Below are 12,678 nucleotides of genomic sequence, written 5' to 3'. Positions count from 1 at the left end.
ATAAATTGATATATTTATTGATCACAGGATTTATTTTCATCAGTTATTATAACTAAAATCATCGCATATTTATAGTTTTAATTATTTTAATATTATAATTCATACAATTCTATAACATTTAATTATTTAGTTAAATGATTTAGCAATTGTATAAATTTTATTATCACTACTATTTTTAAATAGCAAATTAATTAAATAAAACAATTTGAACTTTTATCACATTAAAATTATAATTTTAAAGTTTTTAAAAATATATATTTTATATTTATTTAATATAAGATTTACTTAATACTGAAAAGTTAAATTAAGTCACGTATTTTATTTTATTATATGTCAATAATATATATTATACAATAGTATTAATAGTACAATATTATTACATTATAATTACATGACATTATTATAAAAATGTAAATAAACAGAGGATTGTCAATTTTATTAAAATTAGATTATACAGTATTTTTTGAAAAATAATATAATAATTATACATATAAATTTTATTAGACTAATAAATAATATTAATTTTTTATTTACTAATATTTACATTATCATTATATTATAATTGTTATTCTATTTATTAATTTTTAAAAATCTAAAAATATATAACATTTTTGTTATATCACAAAATGTTAAATATTGTTTTTAATGTATTGACTATTGATGTAAAAAACTGTTATAACTATTGATACAACTGTGATACGAGTGTCACAATTTCACTTTTATAACATTATACTGTATAATATGTCTGTATTTTTATTTGTAATAAATTTTTATCTTTAAAATCAGAGTAAATAATTAGTATAACACTTGCTAATAACTTTAAATATTATTAACTAAATGTAACAAAATATAAATAGTCAAAATAACTAAATTATATTAACCTGAAATGTAAATAAAAATAATTATATAGTTTTTAAATAAATTATTTTATGATAAAAAAATAGAAATGTAAGGCTCTGTGATTATATAAGTAAATCTGCTAAATAGCAATTTTATTTTACTATTTTCAATCTAATTTAATCCATGAATTTTATATTTTATAAATTATATCATAATATATTTTAATAATAGTATACCTGTATAACTAACACGTAACAGGAATTTTGTTTATTGATAATATGTGTATAATTAAAAAGTTTGTGAAAGTTATAGAAGTATTATACATTAGTACATCATTTAAAAAATAATAATACAAACGTGATATATAATGTTATAGTCTATATTAAATATTTTATAATTAAAATATAAATGCTTTTCAGTCAAAAGATTTTCAATTTTTTATATATTTATCATAACATTTTAAGTAAACAAAATTACAATATATGTTATATAATATAAAATCTAAATTATTAATATATGCTAATATAAATTGATATTTTATTACAGTAATTATATTTTATATGATAATTGTTATAAACAAATATAACAATAATATTGATTTATTTAGAATACATTTATTAAAAACATTTTTCAAATTTATATTTATAATACAGTATATACAGTAGTAATTGTACTGTAATTGACATCATTTTATAGAGAGGGCATAGATAGCAAAAGCCATAACATCACTAAAAGCATTGAAAAATTATATTTAACATAAAATTATTTATTGAATTATCATATATTACATATTAAGATCATACGGTATGATTCATACATCATTTAAATATATATAAAGATATATATACAGTAATATATTATAAATTTCATTACTTTTTTCATTTAATGACAATTTTGAATTTTGAAATACTTTTATTTTTTAATTTTTATGATTATATAAGATTAAATTAATCATATAAATGATTTGTAAATAGTATACTAGATTTTATTTTTAATATCAATATAAAGTTTTTATTACAACAACTATATAAAGTAAATATTAAATATAAAAAACCATTATATTTCTATTGTTATCCAATGAGAATAAAGTATTCAATTTAATGAAAACTTATTTTAAAACCTTAAAACTTTTGTTAACATATTTTTTAACGTTCAACATATAAACTGATCCCCAATGAGTGTTATTGCAATAGTAGATCATTTTATATGATTTAATATACAGTATTATACACAACCACTATAGTAGTATCACAATATTTTTGAACATTTTGCGCATCTATGGTAACATTTGGTTCATAACTCACTACTTTTCACAAATTACCAAACTTTGGGAGAGTATATATAAACATACGAGAGAGAGAAAGAGAGAGAGAGAGAGAGAGAGAGAGAGAGAGAGAGAGAGAGAGGGATGAGGAGGAGGAGAGGAGAAAGAAAAATCAGTTATATTATGATAGAGAGCACACAAACATACTATATATTGAATATAATATATAATTATTAGTACTGTACTGTAATACTGAACTTATATACACTGTATATACAGTGCATGTGCTCTTGAAGTTAGGTTTGACTCTCTAAAAGCACGACATATGCATCGATCGGCTCTTATCGATCGGGACTCTCAACTACCAGAGCTAACCAAACAAACATACAGACCATAACATCGCTTTGTTATTATGGAAAATGTCGGCACAATTGTGGTGAACAACTGCTTGTGTTTCTCTAACATTCAATAATTATATATTTAATAAAATTAGTTGATTTACAGTTAATATCATAAATGATATTATTTAATAAATTTAAATTTTCATATTATAATTACTAATTAATAATTAAATTAATATATTCATAAGTTTACTTCAACTACAATATTAGTTGTTTATACTGTAATATAAATTAATTAATTAAACTCTACTTATATTATGATTTAAACTAAATTAAATAAAATTTAAAACTTAATATACAAACAAAACTTGAAGTTTACAACAATTATAACAATTATAAGACGATTGTATCGATATATTCATTGACATCAAGTGCTGAACAGTGAATGACAGCAATAAAACCGATTAATAGTTGTGTTATACTATACAACTGTATAACAATCTAATGGTTATCTCAAACAAACACAACCAGTGATCGGACAAAACAAACTCAAGTCAGTCCTCAAGAGTTTCATTGAAAAACACAATCGAGAGGAATGACTGACTCGAGTTTGACACAAAAGATTCAAGACTTGATCCATAAAATTGAAGACTGTTTTTAAAAACATATTTAAGTGTCGATGTCTTGACTGTTGTGCTAACGGACAGCAAACTATTATTTCTGGTAATTATTAGTAATAATATTATATAATTTATATTTAGTTAATAAATTTTAATATGTATTAAGTTTAATATCATATATTTTATACAACAAATTATTAAGTAGTCTTAAACAAGGAATGGTATGGTATGGCGGGGTATGGCCAGGTATGGCTGGGTATGGTCATTTTACCCGCCCCTTTTAACTTATTTAAATTAAATTATCAAGTAAAATACAACAAGTAAACTAGCTAAAATTACATTATTTTTTAAAGATATGAAACTAAAATATTAAAAATTAACTTAAAAATTACAATTAAAATCTATTTTTTTATAATAATAATAATAATAAAATATGCTTAATATTATACTGTTTTTATAAATTATTCTTACCTTTTAAACGCATAATTATTATTTTATTTTTGTTATCAATTAAAAAATTTATTGATTGAAAATATTAACTGAATATAATATTAAAATTTTTTATAAATTATTTTGAAATTTTAATCAAAATTTAATAGTTTTAATTAATTTAAGAATAAGAGATTTTTTTGGAATATTGTTTATTTTTCTGGAAATTCCTCCCATTTATATGGGAATATTTGAGAATATAAGGAATTTTTAGGGAATTTTTACTTGACCCCACCTTGATTTTGTAATTTTAAAAAAGTGCCGTTTAAAATTTAATAAAAATGTACACCCCTATCCTACACCCCTATCCTACACCCCTATCCTACACCCCTATCCTACACCCCTATCCTACACCCCTATCCTACACCCCTATCCTACACCCCTCTAAAATCCAATACCTTTCTTAACCCTAATTAATAAGATTACTGTTATGATTATTATTTTTAATTTGCTTAATAAATGGTTGTAAACAATTTCTTATTTAATTTAAAAACATTTATATATTAACTCTAATTTTAAATTAATGACTAAAAGTGATATTAATATCATATATTATAGTATTTTTTGAATTATTGATTAAAGATTTGAAGATAGTATTATTTACAGTAGTTTTTAAAAACATTTTTCAAAAATAAAACAAATTTATAATTATTTAAAATTATACAATATTATTTATGCTGGCATATAAATTATACTAAACATATAATAATAATAATATTCTAGACTATAATATATTATATTTTTAAAATAAAAATATAATTTATACTTATATCATAAAAGTTTAATTAAACAAAATATTTTAAAACTTGACTGTTTTCGACTGTTGATACTATATATTAAATATCTGGTAAATCATACTTTAAATGTAAAAATGATCAGATAATAGCAGTCAACTGTTTTTTAGCATTTGATTGCTGTTATGTACAGTTGTAGTTAGTTTTACGAATAATAAAAAATGACCAAGTTAGTACAATCTTATTGAGTTTAATATTATCTATAACTATGACATTGGTCATTTTTATATTTAAAGTTTGGTTAACCAGATATTTAATATATAGTATTAACATCGAGTTTTAAGATAGTTTCTTAATTAAACTTATAGTTCATTATATAAACATTTATTGTTAAAACAACTATAAACAAACATATTGTTTATTATGATATCTGTATTATATTAATAATAATAATAATAATACAGAAAATCAATGAAAGTATTATTGAATCGATTTGTTTATACATTAAATACTATTTATATGATATCTGTTATATTTTTATGAAACAATCAACAATTGCTTTTGAAATGATTTTTTTTATAACAAACATACTATACTATTGACTAAATTTGATACAAACAATCTCTTTAAAACAGTAACTCATATATTGTAGTAATATTTTTACACAAATACTACTCAAATTCAAAACTATTTTTAGAATAAGAAAAAAATATCAAATGAGTTATAGAATATAGAAAAATAATAATTGAATTGTATTTATGGTTATATACTGTATATATATTTCTAATCTAATTAATCAACAAAAATGTTACTATAAATATCACTTTTTGTCATTTTTAATTATAATAGTAAACAAAACAAATTTTCACATATTGTTTATTCAATCTGTCTTTAATTTTTATTAATAAACTATAGAAATATATATTATATTATTTTTTAAAATCAAAATAAGTATTTAAAAATAAAAAATATTCAATTTTGATTAGTGATTTCATTTATAATGTAAATAGTAATTTAGTAATTATCAATGACCTTGATCAATTTCATTGTATTAGATATTGATCGGGTAATGATTTGCTTGTACATTATTATATAATATTAAGTCACATAACGTCATAGCTATTGTTTAATACAATTTATAAATAATATTCAATGTATTGAAGTGCATCAAAATTGGTTTGTTTTTTATTGATAAATGTTTATAACTTTATTATATATATAAGTATAAATATAAAAATTTGTTATAACAAATTAATGAATATAATTAATATGTAAACTTTATTTAATTTTGTTAAGTTTAGTATACGTTTATTTAATGAAATTAAGCATTGATTAAATCTAAATAACAATCTATACATTTGTTTTATTTAAATTATGAAAATTACACATTTTTAATTAAAAGTTATTATTTAATTTATAAAAATGAAATAATTTACTAACTGAACAAAATATAAAGCATTTCTATGTTTTGATTTATTTTAAACACACACACATATATATATATATATATTTGTTTCAATAAAAATAGGTATATAATTGTGTATTTTGTATATAAATGTATATTGTTTTATTAACATTTGCTTAAAATATTGTGATGAATGAATTTTTAATCAATAATGTGTTTTCAATTGAGTTAACAAAAATAACATAATATATCGTATATTCAGGTAAACAGAAATAGTATCCAATACTAATTTATGTTATATTATATTTAATATTGAATTAAATAATAGGAAATTATGTAAAACATGTTACGTTAAGCATTTTGTATCTCAAAATAGTTTCAATTTATTATTCACAACTTATGGATCTATATTTAACAAAAATTTTAAAATTTATTTTTTTAATATTCATTTATAAATATAAGTGATATGATATAATACATTGTTATCTGAAATATACATAAAATAATTGACAATTTTTTAAATGACTACTTCACAAATGGTATAAAATTTGATATTAACTCAATTCTAAAACATATTTTTAAATAATTTTAGTAAGAAGTAGTTATTATTCAATATAACTAAAGTATTACTATAAATATTTAAATTAAAAATCAAATGATTCAACTATTCATTACTGAAGTATTATTTTATTTTAATTATAACATTTTTTCTTTAAGATTTGTTATTTGTTATATTTTTAATCTAAATTAAATTATTACATAAATATAGATTAGATATTAACTTTTATAATTTAAAAATTTTTAACAGTCGACTGCAAATTATCTGACCAATCATATTAGTAATTAAAAAATGACCAACTACAACTTTATTTAGTTTAAAATTATCTACTACTTTGACATTGATCATTTTTAAATCCAATGTATTTTTACCCTGATAGTTTTTATTAATAGCATCACAGCTATAATCTCTGCCTCTGTTTAAGACTTTCTCGGGGCTACAAAATACTGTACTATAGTATACATTACAGATATATAGAAAATATAAAGTTTTTAATAGGACTATATATATAGAAAATATTTCTTTGAGCTTTTTTTAGTTTAGCTTTTCATATAATGTTAACATATAATGTTAACATATAATGTTAACATATAATGTTAACATATAATGTTAACATACTATTTTTCATTGTTTAATACTTATATATATTTCTGTATAATTTATGTACTAATATGTACTGTATTGTATAATTCATCACTTTTCAAATCTGAATTGCATAAAACTATTATATACTATAACTACAATATGACATATACTGTATAGCTATAAGCATAAAAATGATCATGTTAATAAGTGAATTATTTAAATGTTATAAAAAGCCAATGGCTATATTATATATTATGTTTAAAAATGATAAATTTTAAGTCAAGTTTATCCTTTCCAATGTTCACTTACATTACTTTTCTATATATATAATAATTATTACCTGTAGTTCTCTATTAAACACTTATACAGTAATATAAAATCTAATTATATTAAAATGTAATTAACTAACATTACAGTACTATATGCTATTATATAACTAATATTATATAACTACGTGTTTATTATAATTATTTTTTTAAGAAAATTGTATTAAAATATTTAATATTCCAGAAAATTGATAATTTGTATAATTTAATTGAAATTATGATTATTTAACAAAAAGACAAAATCAAAAGTCTAATATTTTTTAACTAGTTTACAATTTAATTTATTTAATATATTGTATGAGTTATAAATTATATATTATATCTTTTTATGTTTTATATATAAAATAACCTTTCACCTTTATATACATTTCCATGGTTTCAATATATTGACTTACAGTAAAATGAGTTAATCTATTAAATAACAGTTTTGTCTTTATTTTTCATTTACAGATAAACAGTCGAAACAAGTGTTTCAAACATTAAATCAAAAAACATTTGAAATTAAATTGAAAAACTTTGCGCACCGGTAGTCATCTGTTTATAATATATTTGCCATTTAAAATTCACCTAGATAATTTTTGCTTGAATAAAATTAATAATTAATTCTTAATAAAATAGATAAGAGAGTTTTTATTTATTTAATTTGAAAACTGATTAATATATTTAAATAATTAATTTCATAATAATTGGAAACTTAATTTAATAAGAATTAGTAATTTGTAACTGTATTTGTAATATCTGTAATATTTTAGTCAATTTACTCACATGTGTTTAAATAGCTTATTAAGAGTTATTAATATCTCGCAAATCGGATACAAAACTAAATAATAAAATCAATAACCGGTGAACACGTGTTTCAAGTGCGTGAACGGTGGAGCCGTCACAAGAAGTCATCACGGCTTGCATTTTGGGTGGACTGCAGGCCGCGTGGAGAAGCAGTTCCAGTTCAACATCGGACGGCATGTCGGCTGAGGTCAGCTTCACGAAGAGGGCCGCACAGGAGTTATCCCGTTGTTTCAATGGCATAACTGTCCGCCAGAATCGATCTAAAGCACAGTCAACTGCTGCTAACAATGCGGACAACACTTCACAACAACCGATTAATGGCAATCAAAAACCATTAATCAATGAATCGACACAATTGATTGGAAAAACACAATTAACTAATTATGTTAATAATCGAAGCAATAATAGCTGTCATAATTTGAATTTATCGCCAAAATTCAATCATAAGGTTACACCTAATGGCACACCCAGGAGGGGCTCACGTAATGGTTTGCTACCACCACAGGCACCTCCTAAGACATGGAGGGCCCGCAGAAAAAATTATTTATTGAATGTTCAAAGGGCTAAATATATCGATGAACTCTGGAGTGACAATAAATTTTTGATGAAATTTTTCACTTATTTCTCTCCAATTGAACGATGCCTATTGGCTCAGGTAGTCTATAAATTTACAACAAAATTTATTTATTTATAATTTTATTTCATAGTATTTTAAAATTAATATTTTTGATTTTATTCAAAATTATGTTTTACTCATTTACTTATTTCTAATACCAATAAAATATAGGTTTGTAAGACATGGCAAACATTGTTATATAGTGATCACCGATTTTGGCGACACTTAATGCCCGTATTATTTTGTGATGAATTAAGACGAGAAAAGTCATTGACCAGTGCTGCCAGTGATCAGCAAATAGTGGTCAATACATGTGGTCCACAATTAGGACTTCCAAATGGCGCTGATTTTGTGATCAATGAGATCAAAGCAAATCTTTACTATAGTATCGATGTTCGCAGCTTTGATTCAATTGGTATGTTTGGCGCCACAGACGGTGATATCGTTGACTTCACGTCCAAAACAAGGCCAACACTTTTGAATCGTTTGACGACTGTATCACTACGTAATTCATCCATTAGTGATAAAGGACTGGAAGTGCTTCTCTCCTCTTTGTCATCGCTATTGAAACTTGAATTAACGGGTTAGTACAGTACACTAGTAGTACATCATATACAGTATTTTATATATAATATAAAGTATCAATCATATTGAGTCTACTATTATATATGGTATATAATTTATATCTACTATATTATATGGTATACAATAGAAAAATTAATAATTATTATATTTTTAGGCTGTAATGAAATCACTGACTCAGTTATGTGGACAGCTTTGGTACCCAAACTTGAAATTTTGGTTATTATGGACTGTATTAACATTTCCGACGAGACTGTTGCAGCTATTTGTCAAATGTTACCAAATTTAAAGAAATTACAAATACAAGTATTTATTAATATTAATATATAAATTATAAAATATAATAATTATATTGATGTCAAAAACAGGCATATCATGTGACTGACACATCAATGGCATATTTTGGTAGCACAATGGCCAGGGAGAATTTGCGTGTCTTAATGTTACATCATTGCTGGGAACTGTCTAATCAAGGTGTGGCTACACTCGCACACGGACTTCCAAATTTACATACACTCTCTCTGTCGGGTTGTTCTAAAGTATGTAATTGACATTATTTTAAGTTTAATACATTTATATTATATTTGTTAAAATAATTATTATCACAAAACTTATACAGTATAATACTATTGTACTGTAGTATCTATACTTTTATATTATATGACAAATATATATATACACTGTATATAAATTATATGTGTAGCTACTCTAGTGTTGAAAATAAGATAAGATTTTTAATTGAAAAGTTTAATAATCATATAAATTTTTAAAAATTTATTAATCAATATTTAAAAAGATTAGCTAACATTTTAATAATATAGTATAAAGTTATTTTTAATACTTCATATTTTTAAAAACTATTATAAAAATAATTATAACTCATACTTTAAATTATATCAAAATAATTATTGTAATAATTAAATGTAATATTAAATTATAATTCAAAGGTGAGCGACGACGCCATTGAAGTGATCGCCGAACAGATCCGCGGATTACGATATCTGGACCTCTCGTGGTGTCCGCGGGTTAGCGACGCCTCACTTGAATATATTGCGTGTGATTTGTCCGATACTTTAACACATCTAATACTCGATCGGTTAGTCTTTTGAATAAATTTTATTTTTTTCATTTATTCTGTTTTATTTGAATTTTTGTTATATAACAAAATTTTTATCAATAGTTTATCAAATTATTAGAAATTTTATTTTTATCTTATATTAACTATTAAATTGTTAAACATTAGTAAACACTAATTTGTTATGACTTTAATTAATATTTATATTATACACTATATTTAGTTTGTTTTTTATAAAATCTATTTTATGGGCTTTACAATCTGGTGATATTTTCAATGTTAGCCAATATATTAAGTACATACAGTATAATAAATATAAATAGCATATTATTTATTAATTTATATAACAATACTAAATATGTTAATTATATTTTTATATATTTTATTGTTATTGAGGTTCAGTATAAATAAGACTTATTTAAGTTAATTCTAATTTAAATTCAAGTGCTTTACAAGTTTTCTATCATAATCTTAATTATTTCTTAACAATATAATATTAATAATATTAATAATATTTTTATTATATTTAATTATTACTAATTATTAGTATTAAATTTAATTATAATATATTGCTTTTGTATTTTTGAATTATTATATTATGCTTTTAGATAACTTGATCTTAACAACAAAAACAGTACAGCATTTTATTCATTATGTATTATGTATTTCAATGATGTAGTTATTAATAGCAAAATTGTCGATTCATTTCATATATAAAATCGGTTACAATAATAACTATAATAAACTAGTCTATCAAATATCTTATTACAATATAAGCTCTGAGCCCACACTTGTTCAAACATGTGTAGGCGTTATTTGATTTAAAATCTGTTCCCAGATATATAGGTATAACAGGTGATAGTAAAACTAGGTCAAACTATAGCATAACATAATCATGTATATGTACGCATGGTTAAATTTAATATTATTTACAAGTTAGCTATAAACAGTACAATATAAACTGTAATATATAAAATTAATATGAAAAAGCTAAAAATTTAAATCTAATTAATTTGAACAGTTGTCTACACATAACATGTATCGGAATGGGATACGTGGCCACAATGACCCGATTATATCATCTTTCATTACGTTGGTGTCCTCAGGTCAGGGATTTTGGTCTACAAACACTGTGTTCAATGAGATCACTTAAAAGTCTATCATTAGCTGGTAAGTTGAATAATAACAATATATATATATATATATATATATATTGAATGAATTGTATTGTATTTTTATCCAATTAGGTTGTCCTCAGTTGACAATAACAGGTCTCTCGTGTTTAGTACAAATGCAAACCTTATCTGACTTAGAGTTGACTAACTGTCCGGCGGCTACACCCGAGTTAATTAACTATCTGAGCGATAATTTGCCACATAATTGTATGATTACTATTTAGTCAAACAAGCCTATCATGTTAGATGTATTCACAAATAGTCAAAATAAGATATGACCCTGCTCATATATCTTCTAATTATCACACTAATCCTAATAAAATTACCATTTTTAATATATATAATATATTAAAACAATGAACAAATAACCAATATTATACAGTATATTATATATTCGTATATTAGTATATTTGAAAATTTATATCAATGATGTTTCTTAATACTTATGTTAATGAGACGGGTAATCAAAACATATAGTATTTTCTAGTCAAGTATATTAAATCATATATATATTAGAATAGTCTAAGAAATACATAATAAAGTTTAGTCATTGATATAAAATTCTCATAATTTTAATGTTTTAAATTTATAATTAATTAATCAAAAATGATAAGATATCAATTACTCATAATATATTTATTTATAACCTCAAGTAATGTAACTAAAAATAAATATATTGATATATAATATCTAGTCATAAATTATTTAATTTATAAATTATTTTATATCATTGTAATAATTTAAAATAGGATTGATAAATTATAATATAAAAATATTTTATATTAAAAGTTTTTAAAATTATTTTTCTGTATATTTTTATTGTGACAAATCCAATAATTTTTAATTAAAATTTATTCCTGGCTAAATATGTAATACACCAGGCTCATTCCAAATATATTTAATGTTCCAAATTGTTTAATATAATGTATATTTATTAGTAGAGTATTATTATTATTATATAAATCATAATTCTATAATATTGTAGAATTAAAAATAAAATCTATGGAAAATATAAACATGTTTTGTATATTTTATTCTTGTAAAACATTCCATATATTAAAAAATTATTTAAAACAAAATTTGTTTTAAATAATTTAATTTTGTTTTAAATTTATAATAACATAAAAATTAATTTTTAGAGACAACAAAATATTATTATATTTTATTAGGATCAAGCAAGAGGTAGGGGAAGGGGTAAAACAATAATACCGCCCTTAGACAAAGATTTTGAGATTTTACCCCCTCTGAAAACTTTTTAACCAAATAGAAAAAATTGTCTCA

General features: G+C 21.8%; 1 protein-coding gene across 1 annotated transcript; it reads left to right on the top strand.

Annotated features, from left to right (window-relative positions):
• The first annotated feature begins 7,974 nt into the window (after window positions 1-7,974).
• Window positions 7,975-11,707, top strand: LOC128957530 (F-box/LRR-repeat protein 16-like). The gene is made up of 7 exons (XM_054303304.1): window positions 7,975-8,604; window positions 8,737-9,148; window positions 9,305-9,453; window positions 9,516-9,686; window positions 10,095-10,243; window positions 11,244-11,392; window positions 11,470-11,707. The coding sequence occupies exons 1-7, from the start codon at window positions 8,125-8,127 to the stop codon at window positions 11,619-11,621; spliced, it is 1,662 nt and encodes a 553-aa protein (XP_054159279.1). The 5' UTR covers window positions 7,975-8,124; the 3' UTR covers window positions 11,622-11,707.
• Window positions 11,708-12,678: the final 971 nt, after the last annotated feature.

The sequence above is a fragment of the Oppia nitens genome, unplaced genomic scaffold (assembly GCF_028296485.1).
Source record: "Oppia nitens isolate AA-2021 unplaced genomic scaffold, nextdenovo-longstitch-racon4-pilon3 scaffold3_pilon_pilon_pilon, whole genome shotgun sequence".
Lineage (NCBI taxonomy): Eukaryota > Metazoa > Arthropoda > Arachnida > Sarcoptiformes > Oppiidae > Oppia > Oppia nitens.
The sequence above is the reverse complement of the archived record's forward strand: the minus strand, read 5'-3'. Positions and strand labels throughout refer to the sequence as shown.

Coding starts and splice junctions, on each gene's coding strand:
- LOC128957530 (XM_054303304.1), top strand. CDS start 8,125: ATGTCGGCTGAGGTCAGCTTCACGAAGAGGGCCGCACAGGAGTTATCC. Junction 8,605..8,736: donor AACGATGCCTATTGGCTCAG/GTAGTCTATAAA, acceptor AATAAAATATAG/GTTTGTAAGACATGGCAAAC. Junction 10,244..11,243: donor ACACATCTAATACTCGATCG/GTTAGTCTTTTG, acceptor TAATTTGAACAG/TTGTCTACACATAACATGTA.